Source organism: Drosophila serrata, unplaced genomic scaffold, assembly GCF_035046125.1.
Source record: "Drosophila serrata isolate PLE 108 unplaced genomic scaffold, ASM3504612v1 contig_376, whole genome shotgun sequence".
Lineage (NCBI taxonomy): Eukaryota > Metazoa > Arthropoda > Insecta > Diptera > Drosophilidae > Drosophila > Drosophila serrata.
In genome coordinates this window covers 2796075-2822933 of record NW_028257274.1, presented here as the reverse complement: position 1 = coordinate 2822933, position 26859 = coordinate 2796075, and the positions used below count along the sequence as shown (strand labels likewise).

The 26859-nt window shown below is 40.7% G+C and overlaps 3 protein-coding genes across 4 annotated transcripts in view; 2 read left to right on the top strand and 1 right to left on the bottom strand.

Moving 5' to 3' along the window:
* The first annotated feature begins 72 nt into the window (after nt 1-72).
* On the top strand, nt 73-2598 carry Acph-1 (Acid phosphatase 1). Of its 2 annotated transcripts, XM_020942909.2 has the most exons (6): nt 73-403; nt 483-669; nt 748-846; nt 1000-1689; nt 1754-2012; nt 2078-2598. In XM_020942909.2, exons 2-6 carry the CDS (start codon nt 517-519, stop codon nt 2185-2187), a joined length of 1311 nt encoding a protein of 436 aa, XP_020798568.2. In that variant the 5' UTR covers nt 73-403; nt 483-516; the 3' UTR covers nt 2188-2598. The 2 variants fall into 2 exon arrangements, with proteins under 2 accessions (XP_020798568.2, XP_086695875.1); XM_086839749.1 differs by lacking the exon at nt 73-403 and having other exon boundaries at nt 454-669.
* A 259-nt stretch (nt 2599-2857) lies between these two features.
* Nucleotides 2858-9272, bottom strand: LOC110176476 (uncharacterized). The gene is made up of 6 exons (XM_020942837.2): nt 9136-9272; nt 7258-7417; nt 6825-7188; nt 6451-6740; nt 6245-6391; nt 2858-6177 (listed from the first exon to the last, which is right to left on the bottom strand). Exons 1-6 carry the CDS (start codon nt 9270-9272, stop codon nt 3085-3087), a joined length of 4191 nt encoding a protein of 1396 aa, XP_020798496.2. The 3' UTR covers nt 2858-3084.
* A 13178-nt stretch (nt 9273-22450) lies between these two features.
* The window catches only part of TkR99D (Tachykinin-like receptor at 99D), a 29205-nt gene continuing 24796 nt past the window's right edge, over nt 22451-26859 (top strand). The window contains exon 1 of the mRNA XM_086839746.1: nt 22451-22775. The gene's annotated coding sequence lies outside the window, so the exon portion shown is untranslated. The remainder of the gene's footprint in view (nt 22776-26859) is intronic.

Here is a 26859-nt window from a genome sequence, read left to right as displayed (position 1 = left end):
AAATTTCAACAGTCGACCGCATGTTATCGCATCAATCGTTAATCGAGCAGCTAACAGTGTTGCCAACTTATCTTTTTTAGAGCGTTTGTTAGATAACTTTTCGTTGTGGTTGCAAGTGCATCTTAAATATTTACATTTTTAGACGATTCAAGTATTTAAATATGACGATTTTAAGAAGCTGATTTAAATATTCCAATGTTTGAACACCTTATACAAGTATAGCTCTTTTCAAGCTCGATTTGGCTAGTTTTGGTAGCTGCAGTTGGCAGCACTGCTTCTTTGTGGTTATCAAATTTGTCAACGATTTTATAAACAAGGAAGCACGTCGTTTGTTTAAACTTCAATTTGGCCAGGGGTACACATATATATATGAAAAGCACGCACGACCAGGTCGCCAGTTGAGGTAAGACCCTTTGCCCATAGCATTGGAAGTTGGATTGATTCCCAATTTCGACCGTATGCTAACATATGCTTTCCTACAGTCGATTTGGTTGGTGGACAAGTGTGGCTGTGAAAATGTGGAAACGGCACTGCTGCCTGCTCTCAGTAGCCGTGCTATGCATGCTCTTTTTTGGCCTGGGGAATGCCCTCCACCAAGCGTATGCTAATGTCGAAGGTCGCCCAGACCTGTTGGCCAAACTGCCAGGGCAGCTGAAGTTCGTGCATGTGGTAAGAGCTGCGGTGTGGGTTGGGTGTGCGTATGTGTGCGTATGGAGCTCGCTATCTATAATGTTGTCTTCAAAATAGATATATCGCCACGGCGACAGAACGCCAGTCGACCCATATCCCACGGATCCCTGGAATAACCTGAAGTTCTGGACCACCGGATGGGGTCAACTAACGAACGTGAGTATTACCCGAAACATAAGTTGCAGTGGTTTTCCCTTTTTCGATTTTTACTTATTTCTTTTGGAAAAACCCGTTAACCACATAAAAAGCTTTTACGATATATTAAGTAAATACATAATTCCCTTGACTAAATTTCGACTACGCACACAGCTGGGCAAACAAGAGCACTATGACCTTGGTAAATGGCTGCGGAAACGGTACTCCTCGCTGCTCAGCTCAAAGTACTCCAACGAAGACATTTATGTCCAATCTACCGATGTGGATCGTACTTTAATGAGCGCCCAATCGAATTTGGCTGGGCTGTACGAGCCCCAAGGTGAAGACGTTTGGAATCCCGCCATTCAATGGCAACCCATACCGGTTCACACCACGCCTGAGAAAGACGATCCCATACTGGCGGCCAAGGCTCCGTGTCCTGCCTATGATTATGAGCTGGCCTCTCTTGAATCCTCGCCTGAGTTTGTGGCTCTCGTTGAAAAATACAGTGATCTCTTTGCGTACCTAAGCGAGAAAAGCGGTCGTAGTGTAAAGACGTTTCTCGATGCATCGTATTTAAATAACACACTGTTTATTGAGAGCCTGTACAACATGTCACTGCCGGAATGGACTCAAAAAGTATATGATCACGAGGAGCTTACATATGCGGCAAACTTTGCATTTGCCATCAATACGTATACCCGCAATCTGGCTAGGCTGAAGACTGGTCCTTTGCTGAAGGATATTTTTCAACGGATCGATGATAAGGCCTCTGGACGCTTGAAGCCTGATCGTTCCATGTGGATGTACAGTGCGCATGATACAACAATAGCCAATGTTCTCAACACCTTGAAAGTGTTTGAAGTAAGCTTAACTGTTAACCATTTTATGGAGTCGTTCATTCACCTAGTTTCTTTGTTCTTTTTAGCTCCATAGTCCCCCCTACGTAGCGTGCATTATGGTGGAGCTACGGATTGATGACTATAACACTCCATTGGTTTCTATTTTTTATAAGAACACCACATCTGAACCTCTGCCGTTGGACATTCCCGGCTGCGGACCGTCATGTCCGCTAAAGAAATTGACTGCACTGTATCAGGACGTGCTGCCCATTGACTGGGAGCATGAGTGCAAACGCTCCACGATGATGATGACCTACGAGGAGGCGAATCTGGGAGCAGCGACGGGTGAGTCAATACTTATGCGACCCTATCACTAGGAATTATCAATATACCCCATCCTAATTTCTCAGGCATTCTTATATTGATTATTATCGCTCTGCTGGTGACCAGCTATGGTCTCATGATCTATTATCGGCGTCGCAACTACAAGCTGTATACCTCGTACTCGCAAATGGCATAGCCAGACATCCGTGGGATGTGACGTTGAAGGTCCTAATGAACTCGGAAATTAGAGCGTTGTTAGTTACCTGTTCCTCTCTGCTTGCCAAAGTGATTTGTTTTCTTTTCTCTGTGCATCCTATCTTATGGCCACAAGTTATTTTTTATATTTTTTATTAGTTTGATAGTTGTAACATTGTGCATTTGATACACACATGTTTTTGTTGGCATTTAAATGGAAGGATAACTGTTTTCTTGTTATCCAGTGAAATATATGGAATAGAAAGACTGTGAATTGGCGATCTTGAAGTTGCATACATATATATATATATATATACATACATACATAACATATTTATACACATGCATATATACATTTTTTATGAAACCTTGTATGAGAAATTTACTGTATTAAAAATGCTCAAATCATGAATATTCTTCTTGTTATTTAAATGTAGAAAAATGTGTCGTTTGGTTTGTAAGTTTTCAATTTAAACTATTCAGAAATCAGCTGTGCAAATGTAAACATTCGCGGAACTTCTCTATTTGTTAAAAGTAAAATGTTTCCCATTATGAACATACATACATATTGACCCTCAAAGTTTCAAGCTATAATCGATCGTGGCTTCTATTCGTTGATATTTTGTTTTGTAATAGATGGTTTTCACCCCCACCAAGGAAAATTCGTCATATATTATACTAGATTTGTTTATTACGCATAAGCGATTTGCTTGCACTTAAATTTGGTTAAGACAATAGATACAGTTAGGGTTACAGTTAGATGGTTTTAAGACTATATACAACTGTGGCTGAGAGTGGCGATAATGTAGAACCTGTTTTAGCGGCGATGCGCCTGACTGACTGACTGAGTTTGGAAGTGAACAGATGTGTTGGTGTGTGAATGAAAGAAGGCTTCTGCCTATCTGTAGGCCTTGTCATCCGAGTATATGATGTAGGGCTGATGCTGATGCGGATGCTGGTGCGTCAGGCTTTCGGCTCCATCGGCGTTTCCGCCGGCACCGCTAAAGTACGACATGCGGGACATGGTCGAGTAGGCCGCCGCTGCCGCTGCCACCTGTTGCTGCTGCTGTTGTTGCTGTTGCTGACGCTGGGAGAGATTCTGGCTAGACTGGTGGATCGAGGCCGCCTTGTGCGGCAGGGTGGCATAGCTGGCCTGATACGGAGGGACTGCATACAGCGCCGCTCCTGCTCCAGCGGCATTCTTGTAGTTGTAGGCGGCATTATGGGCACCCATTTGCATGCCAGCCGGAATGCCGATCATTGCTGCATTCTGTTGATACTCCGCGTTACTCATGCGCAGCCGGATAATGCATATAATGATGATCAGTATTGCTATGAAGGCCACCACTCCGCCCACAATGCCAATGATCAAAGTATCGTCGTTGCTCATAATCGGAGCCTGGGCCTTCATCAGTGGCGCCTTGGTCTTGATCTTCTTAAGACTGGGCTGTTGCGTCGGTTCCAGACTCCAAATGATAAGAGGTTCCTCAGTGGTGGAGCTGCGGGTGACCAGTTGACTGGAGGTCTTCAGCAGATGGGGCACTGTCGCAGTGGGTCTCGACGTGGAGGAGGTCATTCGTCGGGCGTCACAGGTGAGCTCGTCATCGCCCACCTCAATGAGCTTCCTGTTGGCCAGGTAACTTGGCGCCTGGCAGGTGACATCCGGCATCCCTGAGCTGGGCAGCCAGCGGCGTAGAGCCCGAGCATTGCAGTCGCACACAATCGGATTGCTGGCCAGACCCTTCAACTGCAAACTGGCCCTTCGATCCTCTAAGGCGTTGAGGAACTGCGGCACCAGCACTGTAATCTGGGATCCCTCCACATCCAAGTTGAGGTGGGATGATCGTGGCACCGGGAACAGAAGTGCCGGAGGCAGTGCACTGAGTGAGGTGTTCCGCAGTTGGACACTCAGGTCGCTGCTTTTCAGACCCGCCAAAGTACCCGAGGAAATGGACTTCAATCTCTCGCCTCGGATACCCAGGCTTTTGAGACGGGGATGCTTTAGGGGCTGTATCTGCTCGCTGCCAATGCTGGAGTCCTTCACCTCGATGTCGAGTTCTTCCAGACCCGGCAGTAGTTCCAGGATGCCCTGAAGGTCCAGGTAACCAAGCAGCGGAAGATCATAGGCCTCCAGGCTTAGCAGATTTGGGAGTTGCTTGAAGGCGTTCTTCTCGATCCTGGTGCAATGCGGTAAGTGGCTAAGCCTCAGGGATCGCAGCATCTCCAGCTGTCCAAAGTTGGATTGCGAGACGATCTCGAAGCTATTGTTGGACACGTCCAGAGATTGCAGCACCTGCAGCTGGGGCCACGCCACAGATAGATCGTCCAAGGACTCGAGTTGGTTGCTGGAAAGATCCAACGTCTCCAGGAGAGTGACCCGCTGGAAGACCTCCGGCTTAACATTGCGCAGCTTATTATGGGACAAATTGAGGAACTGCAGGAAGGGTGTCTCCAGGAGCTCCAACTGCTCAATGCCAGTGCCAGCCAAACTAAGTTCCCTCACTGTCTTGGGCTCGTTGAGAACGTTGTGCACAGCTCTGGGCGAGAGCGGATTGAAGGACAGATCGATTCTCTTAATGTTCACCATGATACTATCATCGCCTGGCAGCTCCTTGATGCGATTATGACTCAGGTCCACAGATGACACAAAGAAGAATTGCCTTTGCAGGGCGTTCAGGGGAGCGTACTCGAACCGATTGTGAGCCAGGTTGATGTTCTCCAGCATCTGGAGCTTGGTGCGTTCGAAGACGCCGTCCGAGAGCTCCGATAACCGGTTGCCCTCCAAGTTCAGCTGCTCCAGCCTTACCAAGCCCTCGAATGTGCGCTCCCCCACTCTGTCCAAGTTGTTGTAGGCCAAGTCCAACACCTGCAGCTGGGTGGAGTTGTGGAAGGCCATCTCGCTGACCATATCCAGTTGGTTGTGCGAGGCCAGAAGGACTCGTAGTCGCGGCAGACGGGCAAAGTCCAGCTCCTCGATGGTCTTCAGCTGATTGTGGGATAAATCAATGTGCTCCAGATACTGCAGCGAGGCGATGAGTTCCGCTGGGAAGAAGGAGAACTTATTGTTGGACGCCTTTATCTCTTTCAGCCTGGGATGGATGCGGAAGGATGAGGGGAACAGGTAGCTCAATTGGTTATCCGAAATGTCCAGCTCCTCTATCCCAGTGCCGGTGTTGAAATACTCCCCCTTAAAGGCGGACAGCTGGTTTCCCCGGAGAATCAGCCTCTGGAGCTTCATCACATTCACAAAGGCTCCCGAACGGATGGAACCGATGCGGTTGTTGGACAGGTCGATGGAGCTAATGTTCCACAGGTTGACAAAGCTGCCGTCCTGCAGCTCCTGCAGCTGGTTGTCGTTGAGATGAATGTGCTTCAGGTCCTGCAATCCGGCCAAGAGGTCTCCGCTCAGCTGGCGGATATTGCAGCGACTCAAATCGATGACTTGCAAGCGGGCCAGGGGCTTGAAGAGGACTCCGGTCAATGGAGCCAAATGATTCCCACTCAGATTCAGAGATTGAAGGTTCTCCAGTTCCTCAAATATGTTACTGGGCAACTCGGTCAAGGTATTGCCACTCAGATCCAGACTCCTCAGCTCTGGTAATACCCACGGTGCGATTCCCAAGCCGGTCAATCTATTCTGCGACAGCTTCAGGGCCATCAGAGTGCTTTCCAATCCCGCAAAAGTATCTGCATTGATCAGGGCCAGGGAGTTTCCAGCAAGGTCCAAGGTGTGCAGACTGCTGAACATCTGGAAGCTACCGGGTGGCAGTTCTCGAATGACATTCCTGGACAAAGAAAGGGTGGTTATGTCCCCTGCCTGCAGGGAGCCCAGGATCTCCGCTGAGAGAGCTGCCACTCGATTAAAGTCCAAGTGGAGGGATGTCAGCTGGGGCAGCCGACCCAAGGCACTGCCGGGCACTAGCAGGATATTGTTGTCCTTGATAATAAGCGTCTGCAGGCTCTCCAGACCCTCCAAAGCATCGTCCTCGATCTGCATGGTGGCAATATTCATATTTATAATCATAATTATCGAGGACTTTATATTTCCAAGCACTTACCGTTCGTAGCGAGTTCAAGCTGAGGTCCAAATACTTCAGGGCACTCATCTCCCGGAAGGTTCCTGGCGTTATGGTAGTTATGGAATTGCGACTAATGTCTAGGCTTTCCACATATCTAATCCCCTGCACATGGGTGAAGTCCAATTGCTATGGAACACAATGGTTATAAATAATATAAGCAAACTTATATTATTCCAAACACATACCTGTAACATATTGGAGGACAGATTCAGGTGCTTTAAGCCAGGAACTGCTGCTAGAGCCACCATTGGAAACTGATTGAAGAAATTCTCGGACAAATCCAGCTTCTGCAGTGAGTTCAGCTTCTCGAAGACATCACTGTTCAGGTTACTGATGCGATTGCCGGCCAGCTTGATCTCCCGGATCTTTTGCAGTCCCTTAAAGGCCTGACTGTCGATGCTTCGCAGGACATTGTGCCTCAGATCGATGATCTCCAGTTGCCGCTGGGCATTGAACGAGGCGGGAAGAAGAGCTCCTATTTAAATTGGTAAGGTATTTAATTCATTAATAATTATTACCTAAAATAGACTTTTTAAAATTAAGAAAACGATTTTCTTACCAATTTGGTTCTGTCGCAGCGACAGGTGTCGCAGGGCACTTGGTCCATTTAGCGAATTGGTTGGCACTGCCGTCAAGCTGTTGCGATCGATGTAGAACTCCTTAAGGTCCATGCAACCCTTGAGTAGGCCCTCCTCGATCAACTTGATCTTATTCCCGGACAAATCCAGGGTGCGCAGGTTCTTCAATACGTGCAGTTCAGCGGTGGAAAAGATTGGATTCAGATTGTCGCCTAGCAAATTATTTGCCAGCCGCAATTCGTTTAGAGAATCCTTCAGGCCATCGAAGGCCTTCTCCGGAATCCTTCGGATCAAATTGTTGGACAAATCCAGCTCTTCGATGGTCAACTTTAGTTGGCCAAAGGTCTGTGATTAAAGATATTTATATTATATTTTTTTATTGTTTACCATTTTCCTCGAAAATCCAACACTTACTTGTGCTGGCAACACCTGTTGACCGCTGTGACGTTGCGTATACGCCACGATGGGCGCTCCATACGGCAGCTGCGGGGCATCGCCATGGAAGACGACGCGATCACAGTCCATGGCCACCGCGCCCAATTGGCCAGTCGCCGCAAACGGAACCACATTGCATCTGTAATTGTCGCCAGTCGGTGATTAGCAGCAAACAAATGCATATGAATAGTTGCTTTTCAGTTGTCAGCAATTTACCGATATTAATATAATGGCCACCTGCAGCGGAAACCGCTGTCTTGTAGCCACCATTCACAAAAAAAGGAGCAAAGATCATGACCATACAAACTTAAAAATTTTATGTATATATATTGATATATGAAACATTTCATTAAGTTTACTATATATAAGTCGGAACTATCCGGACAAAAACTATATGATATAGCGGACATAGGAACGATCGGAACATTTTTAGGAAACAATTTATAACATTACTAGGTTTCAAAATAATTCCATTTATACAAATATAAAACCAATTTGTTTTCTTATATATTTTCGGTATTAATTAAATTAAAATCGGACGACTATATCATATGGCTGCAATAGGTATGATCGGTAAATGTACATATGTCCAACACTCTCTGTTTATCTCTAGAGGTTACTTACTCTCTAACTCTCTCTGGCTAGCTCTAGATGTAACTCTTTCTCTATGCTTATCGCTAGAGGTGCCTCTTACTCTCTCGCTCTCTCTTTCTCTACTCTCTTCACTCGGGGACTATAAATAGAGGCACCTAGCATTGCGCTGACCTCATTCTGTACGTGGCCTTCCCTGTGTGCGCATCTATAGTGATAGTGGAAGTTATAGTGATTGCACGCCGACCCCAGGTAATATCAACTGGCCAATGCAATACTTTTGGATAAACAGGAAGAAGCTCACCTCACCAAGAATATAACTCAATTCTGGATGGAACTAAGCAATGACAAAGAAGGATGGCCATGTGGCCCCAACTGCGGTAAGTCTTAACCATGACAATTGTATCATATATGTATATAAAAGCTATAAGAAGTATCAGACCTCCGTTTAGTATCAGATATGCATTTATTTTCCTTAAATGTTAATTCCCCTATTGCCATGGACCTCATTACTTAATTTTAATTGAAATTATACAACAAGTCGGTATTAAGGATATCTGCAATTGTCTTTTTTTTTAAGCTGTTTGCTTGTTTATAAATTATTCACGAATATTGATTGATTTTGGCGCCAACTTTAGCTTTATTTATTATATTTTCAGCCAGTAGTCATTACCGACCCTATAAACCATATATATTCTTGATCAGAATCTAACGCTAAGTTAATCTACCCATATGCTGTAAAAATTTGTTTTTTCGAACTTTATTCAATAATTCATAAGCATATTATTTGTGCTAGTCAACGTTTTTCAAGTATCATAACTTTCGTAGATTAACAAATCTGTATATCAAGTTTTAGGATTTCAAAACTTCAAATTTTTGTTTTTAGAATTTTACAATTTTAACGATTAAATCTTTGTTTTCGAATTGTGGAAAGTTTTTGAAAATTTTATTTTTTAACCAAACATGTCTAAATCGATTCGACTTTTGATGCGGATGAAGAATATATGAATTAAAGGGTTGGAAATGACTCCTTAGCAGCGTTACAAGCTTCTGAGTAAAACTATAATACCCTGTATTTGTCTTAAATTTTTTGGAAAATATCACTTCTTACTTATTTGCTGTCAAATTTTTAACTTAAAACAGAAAAATGCCACGGTGATTTTAGAAATTATTAATCTAATAAAAGAGTTTTTAAATCGCCATTAATTAAATATAAACTATGATCAAATTAATCCACAAATAAGGTTAACATGTCTGTGAACTCACCTGCAGGGTAGACGCAGGGCGGGACTGAGTTCCGGACATGGACGCCAGGCCAGGGTCCAGTGTGTCAAATGGGCGAGGCATCCGATCAGGAGTAGGAATAGACGCCCCCCGTTTGGCAGCTGTTTCCACGCTACCATTTCGCTGCAATCGAAGTATGGCATTATTATTATGGCTGGCTTTCGACCAGATCCGATCCGGTGATCGGTGAAACTCGTTCCGAGAAGAGATATCCGCCGCGTATCGTATTTGGACATTTCCTCTTTGGAGCCCCATTCGCTTAGAACATTTAATTTGCATACCGATGTCGATGTCTCCCTCTATTTTGCTCCAAGCCACATATTTCTGGCCAACAACAATGGCCGAAATGGCCGCCAAGGTCCATATCGACACAATGTCGAAGGCTATAATCAAGCGGATTGACTAACAAAGAACAGCGAGTCTGAGTAATTTTTGGTAATACTGACATACTTGAGACACTCAATGTGGGCTTCTATGGCGATTTTAATACCACCAAGGGTTGACTAGATCTTGAAACCGAAAGTTTAATTGCTAATTACAATTGAAATTGCATTTTTTGTGTGTGTATTTAGCTGTAAAAAATACAATTGGGTTTTTGCATTTTGGCCAGCAAATTAAATGTTGGAGATCATTATTATTTTTAAATCAAGCTTAGGCATTCTTAAAAGCAACAGTAATGTCTGTGTAACTAGAATCTTTAGTAAGAACTAAGTCTTTATATATTTATTTTTATATATTTAAAATTTCCAAATATGCATTACGGAAGTGCATTAAGAGCAGTTTAAGCTCTGTAACTAAAAACTTGAATATATTTCTATATTTCTTCTATTTGGAACGTGAACTTGAAACTGATATATCAAGGTAACAATTCGTATTCCATGCAGATACAGATACAGTGATTATCAATTATCGGAATTATAGAACTTATATAATAAGTAATATAATATTACTTCATATTCCCTTGATTATTATGATTTAATTTTTAAAGATTAAGTATTGCAAGTTGGATAGTTATGACTTTGGGAAGTTCGACTGTATATATTCAATATAGAAAACGCCTTAGGCGTCTCATGAACGGTTCGCTGGAGCCGTGATCTCTTCTGGTTCTCCTACTGAAAATCTGGATTCTCGATTCTTGATTCTTGGTCTTGGTTCTCATTCTCGCAGCATTAGCAGTACCGTTGCTCGGGCTGTTGGCCGTGTTCATTGGTTACTGTTTGCCTTTTAATGCGCACTGACACCAAAAGAGAAAAAAAAAGAAGGAAAAATAAATACAAATACAAATACTTTTACGTCTGGCCGTATTTCTATTTGCATTATTTTTGTTTTCGCGTTATTTGTGCTATTTACTCTGCGGTCCATGGGTAGTCAAGAAAGGTATTTGGCCAGTTTTATGTGAAACTGCGCCCCCTGTTTGCTCATAGATGGCTGAGATACCAGCAAACAGACAAAACAAGCAAGTTAACGTATGTAAATTTATAATGTCCATAAAACGAACGCGCTGGGTTTCAAAATCTCCCAAAAAAAAACACTCTTTTACTTTGATCTTTTACTCATTGAAATGCATATGCGATATGCGATTCGATATCGAAGACAGCTTCAAGGTTGCATTGCCCCATGATTACACACAGAAAAATTAAATGCACTTTAAGGGAGCTATTAACTGGTGACATTTTCTTCCAAATGTGATATGAATTTCACAAGATACAAGCTTTAAGATACGATTTTAAATATCTTTAACTTTAGCTCTCCAACTTGAACCTCTCTAATTTAGTTGGTATTTTTGTGTGCAGTGCATGATGGGATTCGATCGGACGGGATGGGATCCACTTCTTGTTTCACAGATACAGCTACAGGTACACGGCTATAGATACAGATACAGATACAGACACTCGCGTTGCGTTGCGTGTAAACGTTTTGATGGGAAATATGTTAATCACACATCTTGGTTTTCCTCTTCTCGTAACCTGTTTCATGACACCCGTATTTTGATTTATACTTTTGGCTTACATTTCTGTGTATTTTTTTGGTGTTTTTTTTTCCCTCGTTTTGGTTGTAAATTGCACTTATATCTTATGGCGGCTTGGGAACCTCGGATGGCGCGGTCTTTTGTTTTGTGTCGCTGCGATTGCACAAGTCGAGTTTTGTTTACATTTGTGGCTTTTTGCCCACTTTTCTTTTGTTATACACAAAATGAAAGCTCACAGGCTGGGACCAAGAATGTTTTCCCAGAGGCTATGGAAAATGCTCTTTCCACGCACACAGGCACACACACACGCGCACACACACGCGATCGGGCACCTCGGAAAAATGCAGACAAACAAGAAACCTCAGTAATTAAGCCGCAGCAAGTACAAGCACAACAGAGTGTCTGCGCATGCGCAGCAGCGGTAACAATTTCGCAGCGAACCGCCGGTTCGAGTCGAGTCAGGGCAGCGCGTTCCACTTCCACTTCCACTTCGAGTTCGACTTCGACTTCCAGTTCCACTTTTACTTCCGCCAAGTCTGCTCCATCTGAGCGTCGCAACACAACTGAAGCTGGCTCCAAGACGTGCCAAGTTGGAGTCGAGCTGCCTAGGCTTTAGGCCACCATCTATCTTTCTCTCTCTCTGGAGTCTAGATCAGACGGGAGTTGCTCTGCAGGTGAAACTGGTTTGCCCAGATGCACTGGAAACAAATTGGAGCACTTGTGATGATCTTTAATCATTGAAGTTAAAAAATATTTAGAGAAATTTAAGGGGGATAAAAGAGTGTTTGTATTTACTTTATACAACTAATTAAATCCCTTTATTTATTTATATTTGTGAAAGGATTTAATAGTTTCTTCTGGGATTTTAAAAAGGAGAAAAGTACGATTTCACTCCCAAGATTTCTCCCTCTGCATTGATCTAAAAGCCCCGAGCAGGTACTAAAAATGTGAGACCTGACTGAGATGGAGATGCTCTCTTCTCCGGGAGCCCAGCTTCGTGAATGGGTTTACATTGTCCGACTTTGTTTTCTTTTGTTGTTTGACGTTGTCTTTTTTATTATTTTTTGTATTTCTTTTTACTCCGGCTCTGGGTAAAAGTTTCGCTGGTTGTTCTTCGCAGAAAGTTTGGCCGTCTTCTTTTGGCCCTTGTCTACCTGTTTTTTTACTTCTTCGATCTGCGATGCCGATTGGCAAGTGCGCCAATTCAAGCTAATGGGGTTAAGCCTTCAATAATGCCGCAACAAAGTGACAAGCAGCCGGAGTTACTTTCCTTGTCGCAAATTGTTTGGCGTGGCAACTAATTACCCGCACAATTGCCGGAGAAAGAGTGATGAATGACGGTTATGATCACGCACATCTCATTGCCCGTGGGGTTATTCACACCAGACCCCTAGCAGGTACAACTACGAGTATGAACGAGTATAAGTACGAGTGCGAGTACGAGTATGACTGTGACTACCAAGTCCATGTTCAAGTCCGATGCCAAGTCCAAGTCCCAATCAAAGCGCACAAGTATGTGGTTATAATTTTGATGTTTAGGCATGCATGTTAACATTAACATCGCAGTGGGCCGCAATTTCTTTTCTTTCTCGCCAGTCATATACTTTCCATTTTCATGAGCAAGTGCTCCACAAATGGCAGCCAAGATAAAGCACACACATAACATAATCATGAAAATTGAGCCTGAAACAAAGAGTGATACCTACACTTAGAATAAAATCGGAATTAGATTGAGAACTATAAACACAATTTGTAAGGTGTTTAAGAATTGTATATCTTTTATTTGTTAAATATCAGAAAAAGATAAATTACTCAAATTCTTCAAGATATTAATTTATGGAAATTTAGTGGGAATAACCAAGACATTTAAAAGAAACACTGATAAATTTAGGTATTGGTATCTTTATTTATACAGTTATTAAGTTGTACAACGTATTCTAAACTCAATTAGTTCCTTATGTTTATACAAATTATATTAAAGATATGTTTCAGTATATTTAAAAGTCTAATTTCATCAATTAAAAAATATTTGTAAAAATTGTATACTTATATTTACAATTTTGCAGTTTCCAATGGCTTTAAAATGTACAAAAAATATTTTACCATTGGAATTTTAAAAAATTACTTGTATTTAAGTAGATATAATATTATTCTTTAAATGGAAAGATATGCTGTGACCATATTATTGAATTTAATATAACCCTTTTTAAAATCTTTGTTGTATTAATTTCCTTATTATTTTAAATTTAGTTATATTTCATATTTTCTACATGTGCAACCGCAACAGCCTTGACGTGACGCATGCCATGTCTAACCATATAAATCAAATCGTTCAGCTGATAAATTGTGTCTAAGCTCAACACTTGACTGGCTCCAGGTCCGTCTGCAATCTTGTATGTATATATATATTTTTTATATATATAAATATATATTTTTTGTGAAAACGCCGGTCTACACACATCTCACACACCCATCCGCTAAAGTCCCCTAAAGCCTGTGAAAAAAATAAAACTGAAAAACTGCCTCTGGCCCAGTTAGAGACGCGTTCCCGATTGTTGCTTCAATCTGCATAAATGCAAATTATGAAAAATGAATCAGGACATGCCCAAGAAATATCTCTAAAATTTCAAAACCTCCATAACTTTAAGGGGAATGACTAAGTATTAATGAAACTTTATGTTAAATTATATAAAATTACTAAAGGCTTAAAGATTGTAAATACATTTTACTCGTTTCTCAGAGTGCATAATGATTTTCGTCTAAGATAATATTTCGTGTGCAGGATAAAATTTACACTTTAGCCCAACAATTCGCTAATGATATTCATAAAGCTTAATTAACCTGACATAATTGCCGGTATTCCTATCCTTTGGGACCATTTCCTTCCTTCCATTCAAATGCAAATCGAAATAGAAGCACACACGCCATCCATCCCATCCGATCCGCATTATGATTTCAACAAGTCGTCGTAGGGGAAATGACCTGTCAGACCAATGGCAAACAATGTATACCTATGTACTTTTCAATTCCAATAAAGATTAATGTCTCTGTGTACAGGTCATAAATTATTGTAAGGATCTAAAGGCATACCACACACTCGCTTCACGTGTATTGAATGACCCACTGGGGAGGGTGGATGTCCCGTACCGCTAAGTGGGTGAGCTTTATTGGCGGTGCCGAACCTAATCAATTATAGAGGGAGAGAAAGACCCACAGAATGGAATAGAATGTCAACATAATAGGGCCAGCTCCCTTTCAATTTCATTTTATTTCCCTTTTCCTGTTGCCGTTGCCATTTAGTGTCATGCCATTGGTAGTTTGCTTAACATCAGAGGTGTACCAAGCCGGGGGCCTTTATATTTCCATAATGGTTCAGTTAACTCAAGTTTTCTGATAACTAATTCCAATTCCTATACCTATATTTAAGCCCCTTTCTTGCTGGGGAATCTCATCGAGCCTACGCCCTTGGTTAATGCCCTTGGCCCTTTGCATAGCTCGTTCATCACAATGAAGACCCGACAAAGGATGAGGACCAAGCCGAGTGGGATTATATGCCCCTTTTCCGGATTTTTATTTTGATAAATTATTTAAACGCACAACTTGTGGCATTCGGCCGGACTCATATTTAATGTCTGCATAGAGAACTTGATGTTGACTTCGGGCCCGGCCAGGATATTCAATCAAATTAGACGAAAAGTGACAGTAAACACAATCATGAGCGCCGGTTTATTGATCGAAACAATCAGAAAAGCTCACATTCGCATTCGTCAAGAAATGAATACAGCTCACACTTAAATTCTCCATGTTTACCCAAGGCGCCTGAATTTATTTTCGGTATCAATTCGACAAGTATCGAGCGTATCTCCCTCCATTGGACATTTTCCGAATAATGCTATGCAAATAGAGAGCTCGAATAAAATGTTTATTTCCGGGAATACCTTTTATTATACTCACGGATGGATGGATGGATGGATGGATGTCTTTCCTCTTTCCTCCCTGGTGACGACGACCAATTTATGAAATTACATTTATTTCAATTGCATTCGGGTGCCAAATTTGATCCGGTATTTAAATTCCCAGCATTGCCACGCCCCATAAAAATAAAGTTAACCCCTTGCTGCCACTGACACTTTCGCATAAAAATCCACAAAGCGAATGGGTTTAGCCGAAGCTTGGCTATTTTTGGACACACACATCTTCCCCGCCGGCAATTCGACTTTACGGCCGAGTTGTTTTAGCCAAAAAGTTTGCAGTAACAAGCTATGGCCGGCTTCGGCCTGCCACATCAAGTATACGCAGCGTTGCCTTTGAGATGTTTTTGCGCTGAGAGTCAAAGCCCACGTTTCGCAGATGCCAGGCAGCCAGCAGGAGGCAGGAGGCGGCATGGCGGGAAGTAGGAGCTGAGCCTGTTAACGGTAAACGAGTCAGAGATTCCAAGCAATCAAGTGTGTTAATTGCACCATAATTGGTCAGACAGGCAGTCAATAGCAGCAGTTGCAACAACAATTGCAACTGCTGCAACAATCGGGCACTGCAAGAAATTTAATCTTAAGAAAGAAAGAGCTTTAAATATTTGTTCATCATTTTTATTACAATTTATACATTACATGTGGACCCAATCGAAAATAAAGGTAACAGGCTTAAGTTGACATTCCAGGAAAATTACGTATACGTATTCTACATTCTCATCATTAGGCGATGCGCTTTAGCTAAGAGCAAGAGCTACATAATTTGGTAGTATTCTTTCTAAGATTTCCACTTCCAAATACTATATAATATATATATATAAATCCACCTTAATTTTGCTCAGTGCACATACAGCAGCCAGGGAAGTTCACAGTTGCGTGATTAATTCAGTTGCCTTATTGACGGATGCATGCACAAACACAAACAAACACTGGACCAGTCACAGGCACACACACACTCATATACTCACACACTCACCTGCTCCCACGTGACAGGTAAAATTTCTCAGGTGCCATTGAGCCCATCGCACACACACACACAACACATATATCACACACAGGCCAACGCTTTGATGCACTTTCAACTCATTTACAATTTAAATGGCTTTAATCAGGACATTAAGGCGCACAGGAGAGATTCCAAAATTAAGCAAAGGCTTAAGTGTGGAAATGCGGTTGGCAAATATTTAAACCAATTTCGTGTCAAGTTCGTCCCCGGCACACATTTATCTTTTTTTCGCGGGCTGCGCTTTTCGCTTTCGCACAGCGCACACCTGCCAAAAGGGATCGTCGCCGAATAAATAAATTAAAAAGCGAAAATCCCACAAAAAAAAAGAAACTGAAAATATAAAAGCAAATAACTTTAGGGTTAGGTGTGTACAGGTAAAAAAGGGTTTCCTTCCTTGCGTTGCCAGTGAGCGACGGGGAAGTCAGGTTTGAAAATTTCGAGGCGGTTCCGCGGCGAATTCGCAACAGTCAATTAAAACTTTTTGTGCTGCTCAACAAACGAAAACACAAACCACAAACAAAGGCGAAATTAGCGGCGTACCAAGGGGGAGGGTGGAGGTGTTTAGAAAACCAGCTAGAAACCACCCACCAGCCGCCTTGGGGGTGCCATCCCTTTTCTCAAGAGCTTTGGTTTGCACTTTGAGAAAATAAATGGTATACCACTTTGCTTAATTTCTATAATTTATTTATGGTTTTTTATCCCAAAATTAAAAAAAGATCACTGAACCATTTGAAAGGGGATTTGAAAAGTTATCTTTAAGAACTCAAAAATTGGATTATATATTTTATAAATTTAATATTCCCGACGTTTACTTATGAGAAAACCATTCAATCTTTATAAAACGATTATCTTTCAGAATCCGTGAGCTATCATTAGGTATTAATAATTCGTCCCACCCTGGAGCGGTTTCTTATAAAAAGTCTTTATTTTATTATAGTTTTAGTTAGAAGCTTGTAACAATCCATCCCTATAAATCATATATATTCTTGATCAGTATTAACAGCCCAGCAGAAAGAAAAATGTTTCGAAAATTTAAAAAAAAAGATAAGAATTTACATCGTTAAAATGTTTAAAAATTTTAATTTTTTAAATCTCAAAACTTGATATGCAGATTTGTTAACCTATAAAAAACTAACTTAATATCGATTTCTGAATTGAAATTAATGTCATTTTGGCTTAGTTATGGATTTTTTAAACTTTGATTTGTCGAAAAAATTTTTATATAAAAGTATCAATAAATATCGGTTAAAAGAATGCAAATATTTAAAGCTTTGTTAGTATATAAACTTCGAATTTCCGTTATCAGTTTCCTTTATTGTTTCTTTTAATTTATTCGAAGGAAAACCTAATTCTCCCAACTTTTTGTCTCTGCATAAGAAAATGCATTATGCATTATATTCTTATTAATTTTGCCTTGTTTTATTCCGACTTTTTTTTGGGAAATTTTATTCTTTTCTTTTGATTTTTTCGTTCTTTCAGTGTATAAGAATTCGATTGGGGGCAGAGATGAAGATGGAGTGCTATTCTTCCCGTCGGCTGTCATGCTTGAGTTGAATGATTTGATTTGGGGCCGCTCTGTGTGCGCCAATGAATGCGTAAAATGTAAAACTTTTCGCACGCGTATTTTATTTAATTTAAATGCAATTAAATCGTTTAATTTCAAAGAGAAACACACACACAGCCAGCAACTTTTGACGAGAGTTTCGTCTCTGCCCAAATGGAACAGAGCGCTGTGTACTTGTGGGTGTTGTAGGTGAGGGTTTTTGCTTTCCCAAGGACTCTGGTTGCCCAAGGACATGGGCCGTGTGGCTGTCAAACTAGCACACCCATGTCATACATCAGGGCTTGGAGTGGCACACGGTTATATAACACATTAGGAATACGCCTGGTTCAGATTTCAGCGCAATTTAATGGTAAATGTGACGTCTGCCACCCGATATTCCCACATACCATATACACGTTGGCTGGGCTTTTACAAATAATTGAAATATTATATGGCATCGAAGTGCCGGTGGTCGGGGTCCACCTTAATACAGGTGTACCCAAGGTCACAGGTCCAGGGGTCACGGGTTACGGGTGACTCGATAACGTATTGACTCCTAAGCCCTCGAAAATCTCTGTGACACGATTCGGTCCCATCCGGAATTTGCATATTTAATGCTTCGGGCGGGGTGTACAGTGTACACTTTTCATATTCATTTTTTATCCGTATCTAAAATCTAAAACTTTTTATCCCAGTTAAAGGACAACAACCTGAAGCATACAAACACACAAATACAAGGGACATACAACACCAAGTATCAAATAGGAAAAACCAGCAAAAACCAAACCGAAAAGCCCACGCAACACACAGGCTGACGACATATTGGATGAGGTCTTCATCTTCCGTCGAGTGGGCCACATTTTCTAGTCAACTCAATTTTTCCTGTGCCCCTCCAACGAGGTGTGAAATTGAAATTCGTATCCTTGTTGCATACTAAAGGTCCTGTACATTTATTATAATTATAAAGGATATTGTGTAGCACACAAGTCAGAGGGTAAACAAATTTCATTTGCCATAAGCACATGCACAATTAAGGCCAAAAAATGGTCAATAGAGAGTGGGAAATCCTAGTAAAACATTTTTCACTTAATTGCAGGAAATAAAACTATTTGGAATCGACAATAGAACCTTAAAACTTGTATATTAATTGCTGTTACTTGTATCTCTATTTAAAGTTTATTAGTGTACATATATATGCAAACCTTATTGTACTAATTACCACGCTTGTTTTAGGCTTAAACAAAGTAGCTTACCAATTTGTATTGAGCTCTAGGCAGTTTGCACTATAATTGCACGATTATATAGCCCACAATAGAGCCTTCTGGTCTACCGACTTTCATCTAATATATGTACATTAAATTCACTCGATAAACAATATTCCTTTTGTAATTTACATTTGAGGCAATTTTGCACTATGAAATCAATTAAAATTTATTGACTAATGGCCATAAACACCAGCCATGAAATACACAAATGCCGAGACCGAAAGGTGCGCGGCATAATGAGCACACAAAAGCGACATACATATTCATTGCCTTTCGATGTCGATGTCGATGTCTGTGTTATGCAAATTTCGCAGATTTGACGTAGCATAAATTATCGAGCATTCTGCGGCTTACAGCCGCGTAATTGAATTCATAATGGAGTCAATTGCAATATAAATTAGTTGCCTGGCCCCCCACAAAGGACGGAAGTCGCAATGGCCCCGCTCAACGGAAGCTCCTGGTAGTGCGTTTTATCCTTTTGAAATTGGAAATTACTATTAATTCAGTAAAAGTTCTGAGGCGTTCACGCTTAGTCTAGTTCGGACTGACTGCAAATTAAAATGTAAATCAACTAAAAAGTACTTGCGCTCATGAATATGCAGCCAGGGTTTTCAATAAATGTTCACCCCAATGCTCTCGTCCTTTCTTCCCCGCAGGACCTTAAAGCAACACTCACTTGCCCGCAAACAGACAGCTTCTTTAAGTGGCTCGACGATATACTTGTTGCCATGCAAAAAGAGACATCTGTGCACCCAGAAAAATAAAGATTACAAGTACTTTTCTAAATGAGTTGTAAAATATTATGCAATTTTGATAAAGTATACAAGACTTTATGTAATGGGGTTTGGAGACATTTTTCAAAAAAGATACGAAAACCATGAGTTTTTTATAGCATACTTTTTAGGTGATATTCCATAGGGTTAGCGTTCGTTTCTTTTAAATCCGAATTTAGTTTTTATCTTAAAGAAAAGCTAATAACGTATCTCAATGCCCAAAAAGAAATTTAATACTAACATATCTTTGACCTTAAGGCACTTCATCCTTTAATGGGCTTACCAACATATTTTTCCATCATTTTGACACATTTTAAATTAAAATTATACCTTTCTGCTTTTAACGAGAGTACTAAAACGAAAATTTCCTAGAACTCTCTGCCCACCTTGTAGACCAACCACATCCCTCTGAAGTACTATATGGGTTTTTTTCCCTTTTGGTTGTGTGTTCCACTGACACCCGGTGCGCCACGAGGACCAACGAAATTAACTTGTGAGTGACTTTTGACATGGCTGCCGACGCCGATAAGTAGGCAAGACTTCGTCAGCATTCCTGCCCAGAATTCCGCCACGGATGAAAAGGGATCCAAGGCTGAGTTGGTGTTGGCGACGGGGGGAAAACAATTTTCAACGCGACACATGCGGATGAAACACTTACATAACTTTCGGTTAAGGTAGTCGTCGAGAGGAGTCGTCGTCACCTGGCGATGGCGTGACATGTGCAAATCTGTAAGCATTGTTTGACAACTTGTGAAAACAAATACAATTTTGTGGCATGAAGCGACCCAGTAGCAAGGACCATGGAGTAAACAACTTTTACGCACAGCTCTTTAAGGCACAGAGTGGCCGTAAAAGTTCATAAGGTTGTCCTGTGATAAACGAGTTTGCTGCCAAAGGGAGCGGAAAATGGAGTGTTACTGTAGAGTTAAAGCGAACAAAAAATAAGCACAGGCAGGCCTTAAATGCGGAGCTACAGGAGAGGAGAAGTATGGTTTCCCTTTGGTATAGTCAGAAAACATTACATACTTGATACAGTTTCATTAATAAATATTTCAATATTTTTCATATAGCAATATATTCCATTTACCTAAAAATAAAGATTGAGTTTAATATTTCCATAATTTCTTACAAGTAAATAAGTAAATGATGAAAGATATCGTCTCTCTTAGCTGTCTGCTATGAGTCGGCCATAAAATAACTAAATAGACAGCTCTCCTTCAGACGGTTTTGTATGGGAGAGTGGACAGCGTTTGAAGTTGTGGCATTCACTGACCATGGAATGCGGCCAACATTAATAAGCATAAATTCTGTCTGCGGCAATCTCTCGGAGTATATGCTTAACTGGCCGCGAAAAATTACATTAGCAGTACAAGTGGTGGGGTCTGGGATCCAGGACTGAAGACTCAGCACTCAGGACTCTGCAGGATGCTGGATCCTGGAATCTGGGAGAGGCAGCTGTCGTACATTTGAAGCATATTAATTTAATATGGCGCGTCGTCTGCGCCCCAAGCCAAGCAGAACTCACAACTCTAAGCTCATTTGCCTCCGATTGTGTGAACATTTGCACAATGTGCCACACAGCACCTCGTCTTCTGCCTGTGATTCGGATGCTGGCGCTACTCTTTGCCCAGATAAGGTCTCTTACCAATTTCAGACTGATGCAGGAGGGCTCAGAGAAGGGTTAAGGGCTTGACAGGAGCAAATGGCATTAATGAGACGACGTTTAGCACGTCGGTTTTTACAAATCTTTCGTTGAGTTCAAGAAAAACGGCATTTTTTAAATAGGCTTGGTTATGTATTAATTTCAGAAAGAGAAGATAAATTGAGTGAGTTAATTAATATATATATTTATTAATAGAAGAAGAAGGAGATATAATAAGAAAATCAATATTTCCTACGCAAATCACTGGTGTCAGTTATTATTTCTTTTAAATTTAAGTTTAGATAAGCCTAAATTAACTTTCCTTTTAACTTGCTTTTGATACCAACCCTTTTATGCTATGACCTCGTTTTTTCCCACTTAATTGCCTGAAATATATAGAGTATGATAACTTCATCTTAACACGACTACAGCTTTATTATTTTTGTTTTACTTCTGTCGCGGGTTTGAATGGCTTGGCCTATGCGCCAATTATGTTAAATTATTCCGACTTGAATTACCATATTGTCGGGATAAAGCGACTTGTGCTAGGTTCCTGTGCAAACCCGGCTTCCTAAGCTGAATCTAAAGATGATCGTTTCAGAATGAGAACATTTCGAAGCTAGGAAAATATGCTCAAGTGCTACCAGCACCCAGACGACGAGCTCATCATTATTTTTGTATACCCTTACGGGGTATTAAAATTTTGAGTCACAAGTTTGCAACGCAGTAAAGGAGTTTTTTCCAACGATATTCAGTATATATATTCATGATCAAATTCAAGAGTCGATCTAGCCATTTCCGTCTGTTCGTCTCTATGCAAACTTGTGAATCAGTTTTGGAACTTGGCTCATTATTATACAAGTCCAAACCGAATAGATCGAATGACTATATTATATAGCTGCCGCAGGAACCGATCGGAACATTTTTAGGAATTATAAATTTTCAGTTTTAAACAATTATTTATCTATACGGAGATAAAACCAATTTTTATTCTTTTATATTTTCGGTTTTAATTAAAATAAAATCGGACTACTATATCATATGGCTGCCATAGGTATGATCGTTAAATGTATGTCCATCACTCTCTATATATCTCTAGAGGTTGCTTACTCTCTAACTCTCTCTAGCTAGCTCTAGCTCTAGCTAGCACTCTTTCTCCCTAACTCTCTATGCTTATCGCTAGAGGTGCCTCTTACTCTCTCGCTCTCAGTTTCTCTACTCTCTTCACTCGGGGACTATAAATAGAGGCACCTAGCATTGCGCTGACCTCATTCTGTACGTGGCCTTCCCTGTGTGCGCGTCTATAGTGATAGTGGAAGTGATAGTGATTGCACTCCGACCCGAAATAGTATCAACTGGCCAATGCAATACTTTTGGATAATCAGGAAGAAGCTCACCTCACCAAGAGTATAACTCAACAATGACGAAGAAGGATGACGGTGTTTCCTCTACTGCGGTAAGTCTTTATCATGACAATTATATCAAGTACATATATAGATGCTATAGGAGAGATCAGGCCAAGGTCTGCAATCAGTTATTCCTACTAAGCATTTATTATTTATTATTATCTAATTAATTTTCTTATTGCCATGGACTCCATTCCTTAATTTTAATTTAAAGTGATACAGAAATCTGTATAAGGGATATCTACAAACTTACACTCAAACAGATTAACTTCATTATAAGCTATTCACGAATATTTATGCTTTACCCTTACGATAATTTCAAAACTGACAATATTGACACATTGTTATACATTTTCATCGAAGTTAAGGACTCATTTCCGACCCCATAAATTATATATATTCTTGATCAGCATCAACTGCCGAATCGATTAAGACATGTTTGCTTGAAAAATAAAATCTTCTCAAATTTAAAAAAAAAAAAAAAAAAATTAGGGGTTACATCGTTAAAATATTCAAAATTCGGCAAAAATTTGAATTTGTTTAAACCGCGAAACTTGATATGCAGATTTTTTAAACCTATAAAAACTAGCACAGAAAAGCTATCCGAATTGAAATAAATAAATTTTTGGCTTAGTTAGGATATTTAAAAAACTTTGATTTACCGAAAAAATAAGCATATATTGTCAAAAATTCATAAAATATTAAATTTTCTATAATTAGTAGATTTCATAACAAAAGCCAATGCAGAAAAGTTTATTCATTTAACATTCAAACCCATGATCCTATGAGTAACTGCAAGGGTACACATACTTCGGCTTCTCAAAGATGTCTTCCTTTCTGGTCTTTATTCCAGCTTTTTTTTCCATTTTTTTTTTCATCCGCGCCACCGTTGAGATGTAGCGTAATTTGTTCAATATTATCCTTTTAAATTCCTGGCTCCGCACCCATTCCGGGGAATTCAGCTTGACAGGCAAATTGCTTGGCTCGGCTCAGTTCGTTATTAAACGCCCTCATTCTTTTACCCTTCTTATATTTTCTGCCCGTCCTTATATGCTTTTCATACTCTGTAATCGTAGATGAGTTGAATGGATTGATTTTCTAGTAATTATAATGTAATATACGCCGCAGTTTATGCTGAAAATCAATTAAAAATGGGGTCAAGAAGAATATAATACATGGGGAAATCCCATTTGTTTTAGTTGAACAACTTAAAGGATTAGATCAGAAATCTGTTTTTAGATGTTTATATTTGTAATGATTTGTTTAGACTAAAGTGCAAGGTATCTAATGGTCGCTACACACGAATATACATACAGTTTGGTTCACTTTTTTCTCGGCGGCAAAGGACTGGGGCTCTGAGCAATCCGGCTGGCCCACATTCACGCTCAACTTAATTTGGTGCAAGGGTATGGCTTGCGTTCGCCATTCCGGGATGGTGGCTTCATTACGGGCCACAGTAAATAAATATATAAACTCTTAATTTTTCTTTACTTCGATGGAAGTTTGTCCACAAGTTTTGGCCTGGCCCCCGCTACTTCACTCCCAAAAAAGGATATGAACAAACAAAAGCAGCTAAATTATGTGGCTCGCCATGAGGCGGTTAACGTCAAAGATTTCCATCTGCAGTCCGGCGAATTAAACTGTAATAAATCTGTCTGTCTTCACGTTGAAGGCGACGATGTCGCTTTAAACAGTTTTGTAGATTTAGGTTTAAGTTTATATACGAAAATATGCCACTAGCGGCAGGATGCAAGAAGGCAAGGAAGGAAGGAAGGAAGCCGAAGGTCCTGCCAGCGTCCCTCAGTTTTTCGCTTATTTTTCTTGGCATCTTAGAGCCCTGAGGCGTGTTCCTCAGTGCGGCTTCTAAGCCACGGACAAGGACAAAGTTTTTATTGCCGGCCAATTGAAGCTTGTCTTCGCATTGTACCTCCGGCCCGGTCCCCAGCCCAAAAGGACCTGGTCCTGGGCTCCTCCATGTCCCCGAAGTACTGTCGCCATTGTGGTAACAAGTTGTACTTTTATTGAAAAGCTGATTTTTACGGCGCCCAAATATTTGTATGAACATTCCGCAACTACCCTAACTTTAAATCTGCCTTTGGGCCTTTTCCTTTTTTTTTCTGTCTCGTAAATCCCAAACTTGTTACATTTTCAAAGGGCAGAAGAGTGGCCGGCGATGGGGCACATGAGGTAAATGGAAATTTAAGTGGGTCAAGTGTTTAGCTAAATGAAATGAAATGAATATCCAACTCAACAGGGCCTAATCCAAAAGGGTACATCTTTTAGCTTTCCTGATTTTTGTGAATAAAACTCAAGCTCGCTGTGATTACCTTTAAGCACGAATCTCTTTACTAGATTACAAGCACCGCAGACAACGATTTCCATACAAGTTGCAGGTCTCAGCGGAGCCTCGAACTCTGCACACAATCTAAACTCAAATCAAAGTTTTTTGCAACAATATGTCTAGTGCCAGTAATGTTTTACATATACAGTGGGACTTCTGCGAGTCTGCAAAATCGTTCTCTGAAACATTAAATCTGCTTTCGAAGGACCTGATGGGAATTTTGGATTTAAAAATATCTTTGCAAAGCGTGGTGTAGTTTTTGTCCTCTGAAGTACTCTTCACTGACTGCCTTTTATTTTAAAAATCTATTCTCTTTAAAGGAGATCTAGTTTCCAAGGTGAGGGAAAATCAATATAAACTTAAACATTTGCTCAACTAGGATTTATGGATTTATGGAGGCCCCACTGTGGCATTGTTCTTCTTGTGTCCCTGGAACTCCCAGTCGCATTGGCCTCCTGACGAACTGTTGTTTCACATTCCGAAACTTTGCACTTCAATTTGTGAACATGCATGCAAATAACGAGCGGCAGTCTGGAGGTGCCCTCATCTCCGACACCACACTTTCTACACTCGAAAAAAAAAAATAATAATAAGAGAGTGGAACACTTGAAGTTTTCATAAACTTTGCCCAAAACAGGTGCTGAGTAGCGCAGGGAAAAAGGCAAATAGTAAAGTGTTAGAACAAGAAATAAATCGTAACAAAAGGAACTCCCCTTTGACCAAGGATGTTTTGATTTTCACCTCTTTTTTATGATTGCATATATTTTTACTAATACTAAACTAAATTAAATAATTATTTAAGTAATATTTGCTGAAAGTGTAGTCCCAGTTGCTGCCTACTCTGGCTGAAGCCGATTCGCATTGATTCGTTGGGAAAGGCACATGGGCCATGGGATGCTGATTAGATGCTTAGCTGGCGGGGTCCTTGATAAATGGCGGCTGTTTAAAGTCGGCACAATGTGAGTGTGTCTGGCAGTTGTATGATTTAAGGGTTCAAAGTTCAAAAAATAAAAGAAAGAAAGAAAAAAGAAAAACATCCGGGAGTCCGGGAGAAGGCCAGCAAAACCAAAGGAGCAACAAGTGAAAGTGCGGTCGGGCCGGATGACAGTTTTATGCATCAGCCAGACGCATAATTAACATTGATTCAGGATCCGAATTGCAGGACACGCAAAAGGACTGTTACCCGTTTGGCACTGAGACTTGACAGTTCAGTTTGAAGTTAAAATAAAGAATACGATTTAAGAGGTACATTCTTTGAACTTTGGGAATGATTCCAATATTTGATGTTTGTTTAGTTTTCGTTTATTTTAAAAAGTATATTCTTATTTTATATCCTGACAACTTTTCCATACAACTGATGGCCATTTCTGACTGTGCACTTGTAATCCAGTAGCTGACTCTCGATTTGGTGGAATCGTGAGCGCAGAAGCTGAAAAATGGACTACCTACGACAACGATGGCGACGATACCTTCATATTTCATCCGATTCCGCGCACACATGCGAACGGAAAAGTTTGCCACCAATCTGCTCAGGATTTTCCCCCGTTTCGTAGTTGATTTGCTGCCACTTTCCATTCTGTTTTTTTTACTTCACTGTTTTCTTCAGGTTGTCGGGTCTTCAGGTTTTATTTTCCCTTACGAGCAGCTGTCCAAAAAAGAGAGAAAAGAATCCGCCTGCCTCCTGCCTGTGCTTTATGGAGATTTAACTTGCTCTAATGAAGCACAGTCTCCTCGAGAATTCAACGCAGTGGCATATTTTAATAAAGTTTTTGGCTTTATGAAACTTATGTTTG

Bases quoted from the DNA above. Each gene is read 5' to 3' on its own strand.
- Acph-1 (XM_086839749.1), top strand. From the start codon at position 469: ATGCTTTCCTACAGTCGATTTGGTTGGTGGACAAGTGTGGCTGTGAAA. The intron at 847-999 runs GTGAGTATTACC...CTACGCACACAG, and splicing joins GATGGGGTCAACTAACGAAC to CTGGGCAAACAAGAGCACTA. The intron at 2,013-2,077 runs GTGAGTCAATAC...CTAATTTCTCAG, and splicing joins GAATCTGGGAGCAGCGACGG to GCATTCTTATATTGATTATT.
- LOC110176476 (XM_020942837.2), bottom strand. From the start codon at position 9,272: ATGGTAGCGTGGAAACAGCTGCCAAACGGGGGGCGTCTATTCCTACTC. The intron at 7,189-7,257 runs GTAAGTGTTGGA...CTTTAATCACAG, and splicing joins AACAGGTGTTGCCAGCACAA to ACCTTTGGCCAACTAAAGTT. The intron at 6,392-6,450 runs GTATGTGTTTGG...TGTGTTCCATAG, and splicing joins TGTCCTCCAATATGTTACAG to CAATTGGACTTCACCCATGT.